This window comes from Struthio camelus, chromosome 2 (assembly GCF_040807025.1).
Source record: "Struthio camelus isolate bStrCam1 chromosome 2, bStrCam1.hap1, whole genome shotgun sequence".
In the NCBI taxonomy this organism is placed as follows: Eukaryota; Metazoa; Chordata; class Aves; order Struthioniformes; family Struthionidae; genus Struthio; species Struthio camelus.
The window spans coordinates 37,237,726-37,256,216 of NC_090943.1; the positions used below are offsets into that span (position 1 = coordinate 37,237,726).

The window sequence follows — 18,491 nt, forward strand, 5'->3', positions numbered from 1 at the left end:
TGTGAAAAGGGAACTCTAGCACTACTTCCATAATGTTAAAGTTGAGGGGACTGTCCGCTTTCTGCCTGGGCAACATTGAGAGAAAACCACTTGCAGAGCCAGTAGCACTGGCTCCCCTTTCAGGGTATTATTGAGTTCCTGCCACTCACGTCATTCATCAGCATCAAAGACTACTTCATTACATCATTCACATCAAAGACTATTTGTTGCAGCTGTCCTTGCGGACTGCTGACATGTCAAACACACAGCAGAAACTGCTGGATAGGAGTGCTAATGAAGACATATCACAGATTATTGCTGTGTAAACTATCAAAAATAAGAATACTGTTACATTAAAGACCATGATCACAACTATCAGAGTTACACAAGCAGTGCTGCATTACTGGCAGGACAGTCCACTTCTGACACCAGCCACTACACAACCGTGAGCCACTATTTCTCAGCCAAGTGGCTTAGTCACATTGTCTTAATTGCCAACGCTGTATTAGAAGAGCCTGTGTGTAACAGAGGTATCCAGCACGTTTTAAGTAATGTGGTCAATCTGCAGTGACTTCTAGATGTGCATAATGAATGTTGAACAAATGTGTTGCTACCTAATGTGTATTTCAGCAAAACCTGTACAAAAGAGGCAAAGTTTGCTACTGTACAAAGTATTTACAAAAGTATACAACTTCAAAAAAATCCAGTTTATTTCATTGGCCAAAGTATTAAACACAAAACACCACAAGTCTGTAGTTTATACACTAGGAATGTAAGTTGTCATGTACAATTAAAAACGCATTTTACTCTGTAAAAAGTGAAATACTGCATTACTAAAATAGAATAGTGTCACACAACAAACTGCAGAATATGAGAAAGTGTGGCACTGTCTTTTAAACTCAGGCTCTCAAGGGGAAGACAAACATCTATAAACTGATGCAGCTATTTCAGAGACTTTGGAGACTGTTAAGAAATGTACACATCTATTCAGCTGACTTAGAAGTATAATTATACAAATACAAAAGGCAATATATTACATGTCTATATATAGCACTGTAAGCCTCAAACATTGACAAAAGATATCAGAGAATTAAGTTAGAAATTTCTAAAGTCCTTAAAGAAATCAGAAGAGACCTTAGATAAATGGGGTAAAATAGTAATATATTTCTGTACCTGTCAAATCTGTCAGGTATTCAAGGACATTTCCTCTCCCCTGCCCCCCCTCCCCAGAAAAGCCACCGCAGCCCCAGAGGGAGTGGTGAGAAGGCATTCACTCTTTGCACAAATGTTACAGATTCTCAAAATGAAAGCAGTTCTACACAGTTTTCAATATAGTTTTGCTAATGGTGCTGTTCAAAGCCAACACTGGAAGCAGTTCCCTACGATTTAAAACAGTAAGGTCAGTTTTAAATGCCAGCATTCAACAGCTTCTTATTATAATTTGACATGATTCACCCCTATTTAACATTATTTCTGCAGAATGTTGCAACTATGTATGACATTCGGAACATACTTATCACAACTACCTACTATGGGATAGAGTAGAATATGTAATGCCTTAAGATAATTTCCTTACACCTTTAAAAGGCCTCTTTCCATTAATCAGTCTAAAATGATCAGCTAATGCTCAAAAACCAAGAGCTTCCCAATTTTGTAAGTAGCAGGAAAGAATTAATATCACTGTTTCCCTTCCCATCTCTACTGCAATCCTACACTAGCAACAGTGCAACACTTGTCTTCTGGAATTCAATGGCTATTCAGACAAAATAAATAACTCTGCTCTCCCTCTCCTCCTCCCTTTTATTTAAAGAAAATAAAGAAGTATAGTTGAAAGTTCATTACTTACATCAGTAAAGAAATTCTTGGGACTCAATCAGTATGAACATGTGATGTCAGTTTGTGAAAACACTGTATAAGTTGATTCAAAGACTAATGCACACATTTACATGAAGCTGCACGTTATTAAAGCAGCAGCCCTTTAGTACCAAGAAACTTTCCTTTTATCATTTCATAAAAAGGTATGAAGCCTCATGTAGTTTCAGCTGTACAGTGTGAGCTATCATTCTGGATTCAAGCCAGACCAAGATTAGAATAATTAGCTGTATAAAATAAAAGGGTAAGCTAACTGTACTTTAACACTGTCCGACTTGAAGCCAACAGCGTTGTAAACATTATGTTACATCTCTATTTTATGGCATTTTAGATGCTTCAGAAAGCTAATGATTTATAGCTAAAGTGGCTAGATCCTCCAAGTATAATAAACATCTTTTATACAACACCCAGTCTGAAAGAGTGTCTACTGTGGAGATAATTGTGATCTTAAACAAAAAACCCACCCTACTTAGAAATAATAGTTTCTTAACACTAGTGCATGATTAATACTGTCACAAATAATTTGTCAGTTGAAATTTTATTTTTCTAATTATTTTTTTCAATGTAAGTTACTGTAAGGTATTTCAAAGTATTCTTAAATACTTCACTGTAAGAGCAGATCAGGAGGCAGCTATGAAGAAATAACCTGCAGAACTCAGAACATCTAAAACAAATCTCAAGGAAAGGAAAAGCTCTACATTCAGGGTAATCTGTAGTACTAGGCAAAGTCTGCTGCTAGCTGCCTGAAGCTCTTCCATTGCCTGTGGTTATGCATGCTCCAGAGACCGTATGTACTAGTCCATTTTCAGTAACAACTTGTTTAACGCCATCAAGTACACCTTCGCATCCCTTTTTATTAATTAATTCAGGAAGCTGTAAGACTCTAGCATAACATGGGCTGCTTAAGTTACTTGCTTCAGTTTAAACAAAAAAAAAAAACCCAAGTATCGCAACTTACCCCCAGGCAAATAAGAAAGCCTACTAAAATCTTATCACTTGTTCTGTTGCAAGGCCTTCCTATATTCTTGACAATAAGGGATTGCTACCTGTGAAAATCTGGTCACTTGGGAATGAACATGCATTAGATCTTCATCCTGTTTCTCCACTCACAATATATGGTCTGTTTCAGATAGTCACTGCTACTGAACTTTTCATCAGCTGTTGCTTCTCCAAAGTTCTGCATAAGCATTTTTTCAGTTATAATCTCAAGGTTACGGAAGCTAGTAACAAATAAGGTCAGACTACATGAAGGCTTGAAGTTAAGTAACCTCAAATAGGCTTCTATTTTAGAATTTCAAATTAGAAAAATAACAGGTACAATACATTAGCAAGTGTAATGCTAGTTGTATTTACATTATAACTTCCCTTTGTGCTTGCAAGTTACTAGAAGTACATATCCTTTGGTAATATTCTCTTAGTCTCAAGTTACAAGTTCATGTTAAACACATTCACACTCCTGATTTGCTTGATTCAGTGCAAAGGGTTCATACCTTATTTCTACATGACACCATCACGTGAGCACATCTCTTTCCCATAAATAGAATTATTGATAATAGTGACTTTTCAGTAAGTAACTTTGTGCCCAATATTTAAGAATCTGAAAGAAATACAGAGACTGTCAGACTATTGGTAGTCTGAAAAGTGACTACTATAGCAATTCATAAGAACTCTCATCCTCAAGTACTGCTACTGTATGACTTTTGCCCAGTGTCAAAGGCGTGCATACAAACTACAGTGTATCTATAATGCAGACTCATAGGTATGCAAAAGTGGAAGTATTGCCATGTGTACTAACTACTGTTACAAAAGCTGCCATAACAAACACTGAACTGATGCTTCTAGTTTTAACCTTACATGTAAACGCAGCTTTCTTAGGACAAATACAAGAAAGTGTTATATTCTTACAATGCTGCTTCAAACTTCATGCCCACGCCACAAGGCTCCTACTAAATAACCTTTGCAGTTTTGCTTATGCCAGCTGGTAGTGAAGAGTAAAATCTCACAAAGGGGATCTGTTTGTTCCCATACTGTGCATTTGTAGAAAGCCACACATCTTGGTCAGGGGCTAAACAACCGATTGATGCTTGTTAAATTGTTGTTACATGAAGCTGTAAACAAGCAGGCATACAAATATAGTAAGAAGTTAAAGAGGTACTTTCCAAGCTATGAGAAGTTGATGCAAAATAATTACAACTGTGTCTACGCATTCTTACTGTCAAATAGGAGCCAAACATAAGAATTTATGCGCTTCAGGTTTAAGAAGGTAATACATAGCATATTAAGGAGCTTAACATATGCTACCCACATCAGCATAAAACTGATTTCATATTGGCCAATTTAACAACGTCAATCTGTTGATAAAGTTATGCTGATACTAGGAGGTCGCTGCTGATTGGATTGTTTACTTGAAATAGGAAGATCTGTTCTTTCTGCTCCGTATATCAGTTTTTCCTCCTGAAGACTACAGGCTGAGAACCTATTTGCCTCTGTACCAGATACACCACCACGACTATTTGGAACTGTGACACCACTGACCTGTTCAAAGGATTTACTAAAAACAGTAGTGGTAGTTCTGGCCAAACTATGGCTGCCAGGTTTAGGCAGTGATTGGCTAGTTGTCAGTGTCAGTCTCTTCAAAGAGACGAGCTCTAGGTTCTCACTCATGGCTCTCTGAGTTTGTTTTCGTGACAAGTGTTCTCTGCAGGTTTCCCCTTCTTTTTCTTTCCCTCCAGCTTTGCTTCCGCCAGATCTACGTTGGCTCTTCCCTAAAAGGCTCTTGCTGCTGCTGGTGTTGCTGTTCAATAAGGCAGACTGACTTGCGCTAGAAGTAGCCCTAGAGTAAAATCCTTCATCAGTTTCAGATACTTCTATCAGTTCTTCTTGAATTGCTAAATCAGTATTACCTGCATGGCAGAATAAGAAAAAAAAAATTAACATGTGACTCTCATATTTAATGATTTTATGTATTACTCGACTTTCTCATATTTACAAGCATGAAGCTTTAAAGCAACACAACAGAGAGCAAATAGAAGACAGAACACTTACCTATTATTTTACATTTTGGAATACAATTCATTGGGATATAAAATTACAGCAAATAATGCTGCATTAACTCAAATCAAGAAGCATGCCCACAATCTCATTTTGTAGTGATTTTGAAAAAAAAAAAAATGCAGTCTTGTTAATTCATGCAAGAGATTAGAAACATATTAGAAGATACCACACAAAACTAAAAAAGTGGAAATCTTATTTTGAGCAAGTGCTCCCATATACTATTTTGCAAAGCTCATTAATTCTAAAGATGTGATCAATGCCCCAGAACACCCAGTATGGCACCTGCACATTTAGCAACCCAAGAATGCTTTAGGACTGAAGGGTCACCTTCTGCATCGTAGGTCTGATGGTACGATTTGGAAACTCTAGCACAGCGGAACATGAAAACTCCAGTATACCATGAAAAGTGAAATTTGGGGAAATCTGATACACACAGCAAGATGTTTTTCATGTCCATTTTGATAGCTTTAATGATAGGATCATTCCATTGATCACTGAGTTTTATTAAGCATATTTATTGGATTTACAAAATCAAAAGTAATGCTGAGTCTCACAGTGTAGCTGCTCCAAATTAAATACATCTACTTGTAAGTACATCATCGTTGCCTGTGGCACAGACAAATCTGTGTGCAATACATGCATCTGTGTTATTACACATGCAAATATATTAACTGCATACTTTAATTCTCCAAACATGCAGCAGTGACCCTTTCAATCAACAGCGGTACCTTAGAGTGCAGCTACAAGTGCTCTGCTAAAACTGCACTCTGCCAGATGAGTTTATTCCATCCTCCATCATTTTTCTTACAGATTTTTGCCTCCTGATTTCTGGTATGCCTTTGCTGTCAGTTCTAGGATCTGTAGCTGTTTCCTGTACACCCTGTAAATGCTGAACATCATTCTCTGCTAGTGCTCTGCTTTTTTCCCCATTCCCGGTTCTCTCTCCAGCCACATTTGTGACACTAATCTCAGGTATGATAAAGTTGCCCAATTCAGTAGCATCATTACCATTCTCTGGTTGTTCTAGAATTAAAGATGGATAAGAAACAAACAAAAAACAAAACAAAAGATGTCTGAAACAAAATATGAAACAAAACCCCACAGAAATAGATGACTAAAGCATTATGAATTAAAGCAGATATTTAGATATTAACCTCTTTTTAATTACTAACATTAACGAGTATGGAATTTTACTTAATTTTTAAACCACGGACTTCAATCTTCCAATTATTGGCCTGCACCCACATCCCAGAATTCCCACACTTGATCTTTCAAAATTGAAAGCTCTGAGGTTCATCATGAAACAAACATTCATAGAATTTCAAATATCAAAGAACTCTCCATAATAATGAATATCTTCTCAGTATCAGCATGCTAAAAAAAAGATAAAAAAATAATAATAATAAAAAAAATCCACCACCACAAACCCCACAACCCTGTCTCTAAAGTTATTTTTACAGTGGAGTGGTACATCAACTTTGTGTGTTATCATTTAAGACCAGAAATTCCACTTTCAGTACCTGTGCAGTGTTACAATGCTGCGCTACGATCAGCCTGAAAACTAATACTTGAACCACCAGGCCAGCTCAAGCACACTTGAACTCCCACATCCGTCTTCATTTTAAAACCATTCTTAATCAGAAAAATATTTAAAATTAAGAAGGCTCTCCAGTTACTAAAATCAGCTTGCTCAGATAAAATCTACAGAGTTTTACTGAAGTGTTTGCCACTACTAACATTATAACATAGATACTGAACTTCTCGGCCATTCTAAGCCTCTTACATGAGCTTACAACTATCTTAATTTGCAATAAACTTCTCTGTATCACACAAGTCGGTTACTAAGTAACTCAGTGGAGAGGAGGGAAACAACAGAGTCTTCTGCAATGCTGGGAGAAGGAAATTAAGGCAAAAACAAACACAACTTAGTTCCAAAATCATTCCTTTTCACCTCGGGAAGTCAACAGCAGAAGATCTACAAATGCTAACTCTGGCCAAAAAACTGTTTTAAGACATTCTGAGATTCCTGTAGATTCAAAAAAAAAATGAAATGAATAAATCACGCTGCTACTCAAAGAGCAAGAATGATGACTGTGTGTAAGCACGAGAGTTTTAATGATGATGATAACCGTGCAATAGTTCCTATGAGGTCCTTTTCAAACAAATCTCGACTCAAAGATCCCTAAAGTTAAACAAAGACAGGTTTGAGAAGGATAAACTCGAGAGGGGGGAAAGGAAGGGAAAAAAAAGTGGAAAAAAAAAAGGAGGAGTTGGGGGAATAAGAAAGACCTCGTGGGAATTCCTAGTATATGCAAGTAGCAAGTTACAATCCTTGCAAGCTTTCAGCTTCACAATGTTTGAAGTATTTTCTGTGTCTGAAGGTCTTTCAAAAAACTACTCAGAAATGCTTTATCAGCACTAGCTCTACAACCACAAAACCACATTTGATGACGTGGAGAAGAAAAAGAGAAGCCATCAGTTACAGGTCGTCACTGCACATCCTCCATGAAGACGTATACCACGGAAATACAAGCAAAGTAGAAGAAAACTATACACTATATATCCTACTTGTTCTATATATGTCATATTATATGCAAATACTAGGGCAATAAATCTGACAAGACTGAAAATGAACTAAAAACACAGCTCAGGTTAAAGCTTCAGTGAAGCCCAGCATTTTATCCATAACCCAGGTCTTGCAGAACTGTGAGGACTAAGGAAAGGAACTTTAAGACTAGACTGTCAGTTTGCTATTGCAGATGACGAAAGTTTTCAGTACAGACATTTAACTGCCAACATGAAATACAAAAATAAAGGAATTTATGATGAGATGGTTTTATACAGCAGCAGCTCTAAAGCTTTTTAGCTGCAGGGTATCCCCCTCGCAGTGAGGGCTGCTGTGCAGGCACAGTGTACTTCCAGTTCCTGCATGCTGTGGTGCTTGGCTTTTTACTGGCCTCTGTGCTTCTTTGGCACAGAAGGGAAATAAGTCTCAGAGCCAGGAGGTTATTTTGCTGGGGATGGACACCACTGTCTCCCCAGTGTAAGAGCTATCCCTGATTTTACCTGCAAACGTTAAGTGTTATGATTCTTTCTAACTATTCAGTTTCTAACTAAATTATCTGTTTAACAAGTTGCACTACCCAATGGAAATGGCATTGAAGTAGCTAACAGCAGCAATTAACTTCCTGATATTTGGCACCGAATTTAAAAGAGTTAAGAGTTTCCAATTTCTCTTTCTGCTAACAGCATTTTCTGCAGAAGTCTTTTACAGTCTGTAACAAAGGTAGCAATGGAGCACTGAACTGCAGCAGTAGAGGCATTAGAAAGCTTTATGCTCTGCAATAACTAGTCACTAAAAAAAACAAAAAACAAAAAACAAACTTCAAAATTCCTCTAGGAAAATTGCACTGCTGACATATGCACAATAATATAAAGCTCATTTTACAATTACCTATCATTAAAATGTAGCCAGTACCAGTTGAATATTAATATGATCAAAGTAGTATCAAATCATCATCAAATACCAAGAGAGATTATTTATATATGTGTGTATATATATATATATACACACACATGTGCATGCACTTTTTTTTTTTTTTTTTTTTTTTTTTTTTTAAAGATGGGAGCAGAGGTTTAGTGAGGAGGCAGCACTGACCATCTAGGTAAAGTGGTCTCATTCCACTGTGGGGGAGGTAACTGTACTTCTATGGCAGTCTTCAAACCTCTTCCTGTTACCCCATCCGTACAGCTATAGGCACCTTATTTCAGCAGATCTTCCCAGGATCCATATCCCCACATGTACAAGTCTACTCTACTAGAAAGCTTGTTTAGAGCAAAGAGCGCAGAGAGAAGAGAAGGCAGAAGAGAGCTTGCTGTCAGTCCCTGCTTCTGCCCAGAAAGGGCAAAAATGCATTAATTTGTAGTGTCCAGCTCCAGAGAACAGTGATGCAGAGTGCACATAGCCAAAGGCACAGCAGAGACTGGAGGAACAAAGGATTTTTTTTTTTTTTAAGTGCTAATAGCAACAGTTATTTTGCTTGGTATCATGCATCTCTAATTGCAATATCCCATTCTGATACCAGAACCTCAGCCATCACTGCTGTATTCCCACAGCTCTGTGACCAATCAAATGAAAAACAACTGGAGAGTTTTACTCAATACAATTATGTTTAATCTTTTAGTTAAGAGCTATTAACTACTTTTAATGAAAGGGAACACACCTTCCTCAGAGTTTAATGTTAAACTATGGGAAGAAATTAACCAGAAATAGGATATAGGGTATCTCATCCCCACTTAACGCTGTCTGCTATAGCATCTACAGTCCCGTGCCAGTGATGAGACTGCGCCATCTAAGTCCTTCATTTAGGGCAATAAGTAGGATTGCAACGCTGGACTTCAGGAGAGCTGACTTTGGCCTCTTCAGGGACCTACTTAGGGGAATCTCATGGGGTAGGGCCCTCGAAGGAAGAGGGGTCCAAGACAGCTGGTTAATAGTCAAGCATCACCTCCTCCAGGCTCAGGATCAGTGCATCCCTCTGAGTAAGAAGTCCAGCAAAGCGGATTCAGCAGGAGACCTGCATGGATGAGCAAGGAACTCCTGGCCAAACTCCAACAGAAGAAGGAAGCACACAGAACGTGGAAAAGGGGACAGGCCACTTGGGAGGAATACAGGGACGTTGTCAGAGTGTGCAGGGATGCGACAAGGAAGGCTAAGGCCCAGCTGGAATTAAATCTGGCAAGGGATGTCAAGGACAACAAGAAGGGGTGCTTCAAATACATCAGTAGCAAAAGGAAGACTAGGGAAAACGTGGGCCCGCTGCTGAATGGGGCGGGTGCCCTGGTAACAAAGGATATACAGAAGGCAGAGTTATTGAATGCCTTCTTTGCTTCAGTCTTCACTGCTAAGGCCAGCCCTCAGGAATTCCAGACCTTGGAGACAAGAGAGGAAGGCTGGAGAAAGGAAGACTCTCCCTTGGTGCAGGAGGATCGGGTTAGAGATCTTTTGTCCAAACTTGACATCCATAAATCCATGGGCCCCGATGGGATGCACCCACGAGTGCTGAGGGAGCTGGCGGATGTTATCGCTTGGCCACTCTCCATCATCTTGGAAAGGTCCTGGAGATCAGGAGAGGTGCCTGAGCACTGGAAGAAAGCCAATGTCACCCCAGTCTTCCAAAAGGGCAAGAAGGAGGAGCCAGGAAACTACAGGCCTGTCGGCCTCACCTCCTTCCTCGGAAAGCAGATGGAACAGCTCCTCCTGGAGGTCATCACTAAGCATCTGGAGGACAAGAAGGTGATCAGGAGTAGTCAGCATGGATTCACCAAAGGGAAATCATGCTTGACCAATCTGATAGCCTTCTCTGATGGGATGACTGGCTGGGTAGATGAGGGCAGAGCAGTGGATGTTGTCTACCTGGACTTCAGCAAGGCTTTGGACACTGTCTCCCATCATATCCTCCTAGGTAAACTCAAGAAGTGTGGGTTGCATGAGTGGCCAGTGAGGTGGATTGAGAACTGGCTGGATGGCAGAGCTCAGGGGGTTGTGGTCAGTGGCACAGAGTCTAGTTGGAGGCCTGTGGCTAGCGGTGTCCCCCAGGGGTCAGTCCTGGGTCCAGTCTTGTTCAATGTATTCATCAATGACCTGGAGGAAGGGACAGAGTGCACCCTCAGCAAGTTTGCTGATGATACTAAACTGGGGGGAGTGCCTAACACACCAGAAGGCTGTGCTGCCATTCAGAGGGACCTGGACAGGCTGGAGAGATGGGCGGAGAGCAACCTCCTGAAGTTCAACAAAGGCAAGTGCAAGGTCCTGCACCTAGGGAGGAATAACCCCATGCACCAGGACAGGCTGGGGGTTGACCTGCTGGAAAGTAGCTCTGCAGAAAAGGACCTGGGAGTCCTGGTGGACAACAAGTTGACCATGAGCCAGCAGTGTGCCCTTGTGGCCAAGAAGGCCAATGGTCTCCTGAGATGCATTAGGCAGAGTGTTGCCAGCAGGTGGAGGGAGGTGATCCTGCCCCTCTCCTCAGCCCTGGGGAGGCCTCACCTGGAGTACTGTGTCCGGTTCTGGGCTCCCCAGTGCAAGAGAGACATGGTGCTACTGGAGAGTCCAGCGGAGGGCTACAAAGATGATAGGAGAGGTGCTCCAGCCCTCTAATGAAGAAAGACTGCAAGAGCTGGGCCTGTTCAGCCTGGAGAAGAGAAGACTGAGAGGCGATCTCATAAACGTGTACAAGTATCTGAAGGGGGAGTGTCAAGAGGATGAGGCCAGCCTCTTCTCCGTGCTGCCCAGCAACAGGACAAGAGGCAATGGGCACAAGCTGAACCACAGGAAGTTCCATCTGAACCTGAGGAAGAACAACTTTACTGTGAGGGTGACAGAACACTGGAACAGGTTGCCCAGAGAGGTGGTGGAGTCTCCTTCGCTGGAGATATTCAAAACCCGTCTGGATGTAATCCTGGGCAATATGCTCTAGGTGACCCTGCTTGAGCAGGGAGGTTGGACTAGATGATCTCCAGAGGTCCCTTCCAACCTAAACGATTCTGTGATTCATAGGTGCATTCCATCCTCATTTTTAAAGGTTTTAAAAACACCTAAAACAAGCCTTCAGCTTCCAAAGATTTCTTTTTGAAGATAATACTGCTTCGAACTTGATAAGCCTGGGGGTTTATTCTTCTGAGAAAGAGATATTAATATCCAGTGCTCAAGACAATGTAGCAAAAGAGAAAATGCTAAAGGACATTGCTAAATAGCGTATAGACAAAACTGAATAAATATGTCACCTTGAAAACTACCATAAATATGGTATAACATTTGAAGAAAAACACATTTGGAGTCAAGTTTTAAATGTGTTGTGTAGTACAACCAACTTTGATAAACATATTTAATGACTACCAGCTGCTAAAAATTCATTCAAAAGGTATTTCAGTCATAGTCTACCTTATTATTATTATTATGAGTGCTTCCAAACAATCAAACTGCTCATCTAGATTGTAACTGAATTTTAACCACCACAAGTTCAAGCTGCATCTCCTCTACAGCCATGTCAGCATTTTGAATTTTGAATTATTTACAGAAGTATCAAGCTTATATCCCCAAATTAACATTCATTCTGGATCCCTAAAAAAAAAAAAAATTAACTCTTTCAGGAGCCAACACTGCTTAAAAAAAAACCCCACCTCTCCATAGAGTCTCAAAGACTAATATCTCTAAACTTGTGCAGTACTTGAATTTCAATCATTGTAATGGGGAAAAAACAACATTTAGTCATTCTTCTCTAGTCAATGTCATCTTTTTTGCTATGTATCTACCCAACATCTGCTCAGTTCTTTTCACTCAGTCAGTTATGTCAGAGTATGTGTCTTATATGCACTATCTCTACATAAAGAGCTACTGAAAAAACTCCTGTTACTGGGCAGTGTTATACAAATTTTACATTAGCAAGGAAAGCGTTACTTGGGCTTGCTTTATTTTTTTGTCCTTGCTTCCATAAATAACCACTCATTTAAGTGTTTACATGCTTTAATTTTCCTTTTTTTTCCCCCTCCACTTGCGGCTCCTCTGTTTACATTCACCCAAGGGTTGTTTTTAAAATGTGAACGCTACAAAAACTGATGCTCAGTCAAATCCTCTTTTTTAGGTTTACAATTTAAAAGCAAAACAATTCAACAGCACAAAATAATTCATGGACAAGTGGTAGCTAATATCAACTGACTCTATAAATCCTATTCATTTGTGAGTAGATGGATCCATTTTCCTAATGGCCTTTCCATTTACTACCTCTGTCAGAGGTCCAAATTCACAATACCAACTTGACTTGAGAAAACGCCCTTCTAAGTAACAGCTCAAATGAAAGGGTTACATGCAGGGTTGAGTATGACAATAAGATAAAACACTAAAGTTGACCTTTTCTCAAAACCGACTTTGATTGAGACTTTTAGCAAAGGTAAGCAAGATCTAGTGCCTGCAAACAGAAGTAATTTTAAAAAATTACTAGAAAGAAAGCACACACTTCTCAGCTGGAAACGTGATTAGCCCATAGTAATCTGTAGTTTTTTTTTTTTTTTTTTAAACAAATAGCCAGCGATGGAAAATGCTGTCCTTGCTCTCCAAGGGATTTTTTGCTTCAGGGAGTCTCGTGATGCATGCAACATAGAAGACCAAACTTGCTCTAAGCGTCACACTGTCGCGTTTGGCTTCCTAATCTCTTTGTAGGACTCTTGGTTTTTTTGAACCACAAAAATAAAACTACCAAATTCATCTGCCCATCTACCCTCCCACACACTCTGAGAGAGATAATGATCAGGAGTAACAAGGTTTGCCACCTGACTTCTACTAACTCCAATATTCGTTTTTAACTCAAACATACATCTGTAAACACAGGCCTTGCTCATTCTCTCTGCATGCCTACCCTGCAGTTCTTTCTTCCATCAGGGATTATGGGGCATGGCAGTTTGTTATTAGGAATTTTGAAATCAGGATACAATCCACTCAGGTTTTAAGTCATAAATAACAATTTTGTTAGTATTTTGCAACAACATTTTTGAGGAGGCTATCTGAAGTGGTACAATACATGGAACATTTGCCATTTAAATCAAAACAAATTGTTTCTCAGTCAGTCAAAATACTGTAGATTCAGTTTTAGCTTTTAAACTACCCTAATGTTTCCACAGCCTTCAGATTTACAATTACTCACACAAGTTTTTTCCCCCATCACTACACAAAGTGACTTTTTTCCCCTACTAAATCCTGTGTGCTACTATTGAGGCAAGTTGGAAGTTTTCTCAACAACTCAGATAAAGAGTTGACAAGAGAGATTTTTACTAAAAGTCCTTAATCTTCCAAACCTAACACCTCCTAAACACTGACCACTCCTTGCTCAAGTCATACTAACTAGAACTAGATTACACTACTGTTTCTCTCTCAACTTGTCCTGCTTTATATGAGGCTGCCCTAAAACCCAGCATTCTTCCCTCCCATTTCTATGAATTCTACTGTTATTCTCATTTCTTCCACCTTACTGTTATCTACTGTGGTACGCAACTGTCCTACCCATTTCCTCTTGAATCTCAAGTATCGCCCACACAAGAAGGAAATACTAGATCATAGGTTTTTGTAAAAACTCCCAGATCTCAGTATTTGCTAAGAAATCTGCAGTCTCATAAGGATAGTTTCAACACTGATTCTGTAACATTTTTTGTATTACATTTTTCTGTAAGGACAAGAGTAAGGGGACGTTTGTTTTAACATGCTTCCAATTCCTTTGAACGAGCTAACATTCAACATCACTGGTCCATTTTCCTCTCTGTTACCTAGTTTGAATGAACATCGGAACAACTCAAAAATAATAGCAGACAAAATTGCTAGACTTCAGAGGGTATTTCTCCATTTAAAAGCTAAGCTATCGTACAGATTTCTGGCACTTGGTGAATACTCCCTGCTTAAGAACCGTCAGCCTGAAGAAAGGAAAATAAACACAAAAGGCTAAAATGCCTGTTAGCATCTTAACATTTCTATAGAACCTCACTCAAGTTAAAGATGCTAATATTTTAACTCTCCAACTGTGTTGGACAGTTTTAAGCAGTTTTTAATCAAAATTTTCAGTTGATTATTTTAAATTTCTTTGCCCCTGGGCAGCTTACTATTGGTACTACCACCAGTGAGTATCATCACTACTCAGAAAGTTCAGTCATTATTTTAAAGTCATTTTCTATCAGCATAAATATAAATAATTTTCTCAACACTTGCCTGAAAAACTGCTAGGTCCGTTATGACAAGGGATTTTGTAATATTTTTCTAATTGCATTGCCTATACACTGTAAAATTTCATAGTGTGCATTATACAAGAAGTCTTTATGATACAACTTTAAAAGCCAGAATATTCTTTTAATAGGTTCAGTGTAAGTGTTCACTCACTTCCTTAACCTGTGATCAGAATTACTAGCTCAGGAGAGCAAGCAATGAGAAGTTTTGATCTCTGGTCGATCCGCTCTTCTTCATCTGAAGCGGGTAGTAGTGGAATATAACGTTTCTTTCTGCAGCACATTCAGCACCATCTTTTTTCACTTTTCACCACGGACCTGTGTTCAACTTTTTAGAAGCACTTATGTTAATCTGCCCTAAAAATAAAAATTTATCTGACTATCTTCAAGTCCCAGTTTTATTTCAGTAATTTAACACAGATGAGGTTTTGTGGTAAGAATATTAAATATAATGGTAATGCTGTTACATATATATTGGCTTTGCTTCAGGTACTGTACATTACTGTTCAGAAGAAAACAGGAACATCAGCTTCTTTAAAAATTCAGTGATTTTGTACAATTCCCTTTAATAGAAATTGGCTAAAAAACAAACAAAAAAATCCAAACATGGTCAAGCAAAGAAATAGAGAAAATACTTCATCTGAACTGCATTAAGATTTCCACTCACTGGTTATAAAAAAAAAAAAAAAAAAAAAAAAAAAACACCCTCCAAATTGCTGTTTGCTTACTAACAGCAGCAGAATGGCACGTCCCATTTCATATATAATCGGTTTTATCACTGCCTCAAACCCATATTAAAAGTCTCAATAATTCTCTTCAAAAAAGCAATCTCGACCTAAAGAGAATTAATGTACAATATTCACTCACTGAAGGCATTTTAATTAACAATGAAGATGTGCGAAAACCAAAACCTAAATATCACTTTAAATAGGATTAAAAAGTTCAGAATTTATTGCAAATAATGTTTCTTACCATGTCTTTTCCATCTATGCCCTCGGATAGACATGCTAGTCACAGCATTTCTTGATATTCTAGAGGAAGTAGGTGTAATCTCAACCTGAATGCATCTTGTACCTTCTTTACTAGATTTCATGGCACCCTGGGGCAGCGAAGCTTTTATTGCATTAGCAACCTAGAACGGAACAAATACAGGTAAGTTCTCCTAAAATTTGGAGCTTTTTGTTAAGAAGAATTATGTAAGGAGATTCTTATTATTCTAAGAAGAGTATTCCGTATAATTCCAGTTTAAGTTCAAATAACCACGCTAACATTTTGCTAAGCACACTAACGTTTTGCAGACGTTGTTAAAAAAAAAAAAAAAAAAAAAAAGCCTAGCTGCATTTTCTCTGTTCTCTCTCAGAACTAAGTTTTATTTAAAATTCATCACACTATTTAAAGCAAAGCTTCTAGTTTAAATCAACATGAACTCCAGCATCTTTCTGCATCTTCTAAACCTTCAAGACTTGGAAGTCTTTCAGTGTAAAGGACTTGTACACTAGAGGATACGGTAAAATAAAAAAGAGAATAAAAAAAGTCTGTGTCTATATACTTATAGGTGTAGCTATTTACCTAAGCCCAACTACAAAGACCTTGTGGGATTTAGATTCCTGGTATGATGTTGCACCAGGGTGTGTGTTCATCAGAAAAGTTTACTGGACTAAAAATTCTGCTCAAAGTTGAAATACAGCACCTACCAGCAGAGGTTCTGGATACAGTTCCAGCTGTGCTCTATACAAAATGTCATCCATAGCTTTACGAGCCAGATCCCATTCTCCATTATAACTATAAAAATAAGTTCATACATAAAAATTAGCACCTAATCAACTGATGATCCCTCTTGGTCACATGACATCCACAGATATAGTATTCCTTGAAGGTTCAAGGAAGTTAAACTAATTACTGCCTATCATGCCTGCTATCTAGAAAATTTGTTCCAAAGAGGTGTCTAAGGAGGAACAAGTTTTATTTTCATTGACTACCCTGAGCAGTATAAAAATGACAGAAATAGTTGTTGATTACCTAGTCGTGACATTTTCTTAACTTCAAACAGGATTGTTCTAATATTACTCCACCTTTTGAATATTCCTGTGTTGCTAGTCTTAATAACAGTTATTTCAGTTAATAAGAGAGCTTCACACATCAACATGACTATCAAAGGGTGAATGACATCAGCACTTCAAAGAAGCAGCGGTAAAATTTCTTTTTTCCTTAACTAGACTGATGTCAAAACTACGTAAGCAGAAACGTAGGCAGTAGTCAACAGCTGGGAAAACTTATTCAAAGACTTTCACATCACCAGTTACACCCAATAAGTGCTAGCCCATCCTTTCTCCAATATTACATGGATTAGTTCTGCAACTAGTTAGCTGAAGTGCATTCTCTTCTTGATGACCATACTACTAGACACACTCCTATCCACTAGGAAATAAAACATTTGAAAGGACGTATGCCTTCATGAATGTACAAATTAAGCTGACATTTGTATGCATATATATAAAAAAGAAAAAACTCACAAGGCATAATAAATCCCCGTTAGCATTTGCACCATAAATTCAGAAGAAACTGGAATCCTGCTATTTACTCCCTTGTACTTTCTCACTTGTTGGCGAGGATATCCACAGACACAGATTCTAAAGAAACCATGCATTCGTCATTAGTAAATAACATAGAACCACCTTTGTACAGAACATCAAAGTTGTGTGTTTAATATACATTTTAACTACAAAAGACCCACAGAAAAGTATCCAGCAACAAATGTGTGCTGAACCAGATTACTACTGAAAGTATTATGAAAGAAGGATATGCCCTCTACCGGCAGAGTTCAAACTCTTCAAAATACAATAGATAGAAGACATCCCAGTCACTCACGTTATTTTTACATTGCAGTTGAACAAGAACAAAAAAAGTTGCCAGTAAGTAACTCTGAATTGAAAGCATTTGCTACTGAACAGGGGAAAAAAGCCCATCCACAAAAATTCCCACAATCATATTTAGGAAAATGGAAGTAGCCTATCAATTATGAATATTCATAGAGACATAAGCATGTCATTCCATATAAAATAAAGTTGCACACAAGTTTCAGAGCAAAGAGATCAGAGTGTCATATTTATAAAATTATTATGAAACCCAGTGAAAGTCAGCTTTAGAGATTAGCTTTGAATCAAATTCCACATCAGGTTCTGTAGTCAAAACAGTTTGGAAATCAAAGATATTCGGGGCTAAGTATTCAATTCATTGACTTTTCAAAACAGCCAGCTTCATATTACTGAACTGCTGGAAAGACCTTTAATAATATTAATCAAAGTATTCCCTTCTCCAAAGCATAGACTAAAAAGTTGAGTATCAGAAAGCTTCTTGTGACACTGCTCTTAGACTTCCCCCCCTCCCCCAGAGTCAAAAAATACCTTTCTGAGTTCTTGTAAGATCATACTGCAGTATCTTTCAAATTATATCTGTAATAGCGATTTCAGGACCTCCCTCGCCTTTTTTTTAAAGGAACACTAACTTGCCACTAACTGTGCATTCTTCTTCTCCCTCTCTATCCTGCAATTCATCTTCTGCTTTAGGTATTTCCAATAAACAAACAAACAATACCCCCAAGCTCTGCATGGCTCAACAACTCTCCCAGTATGTACTAGCACAATCTCAATTTGACTCCTCACACTAATTTTGCTGAATCTCCAACCAAAAAAATAAATAAATAAAATTAAGACTGCATCAAGAAATACAGGGAGCCATGCCAGTATCAATATGTAAGGAAACAAGAATGTTTCAAGAACGTTGAAATGTTTCAAGGAGTAAGACACTTACTTCACTATACA

General features: G+C 38.4%; 1 protein-coding gene across 30 annotated transcripts in view; it reads right to left on the minus strand.

Annotated features, from left to right (window-relative positions):
* Positions 1-667: 667 nt before the first annotated feature.
* The window catches only part of HYCC1 (hyccin PI4KA lipid kinase complex subunit 1), a 52,528-nt gene continuing 34,704 nt past the window's right edge, over positions 668-18,491 (minus strand). For 13 of the 30 annotated variants that reach the window (XM_068935077.1, XM_068935074.1, XM_068935085.1 and 10 more), the window contains 4 exons: positions 17,184-17,300; positions 16,365-16,452; positions 15,643-15,802; positions 668-4,754 (listed from right to left, as the gene is read on the minus strand). In XM_068935077.1, the coding sequence (XP_068791178.1) occupies positions 4,198-4,754; positions 15,643-15,802; positions 16,365-16,452; positions 17,184-17,300 (922 nt within the window). In that variant the 3' untranslated portion in view covers positions 668-4,197. Of the gene's footprint in view, positions 4,755-5,633; positions 5,929-14,814; positions 14,999-15,642; positions 15,803-16,364; positions 16,453-17,183; positions 17,301-18,491 lie in introns of those variants that run through there. The other 17 variants (XM_068935096.1, XM_068935093.1, XM_068935087.1 and 14 more) reach the window with 4 other exon arrangements.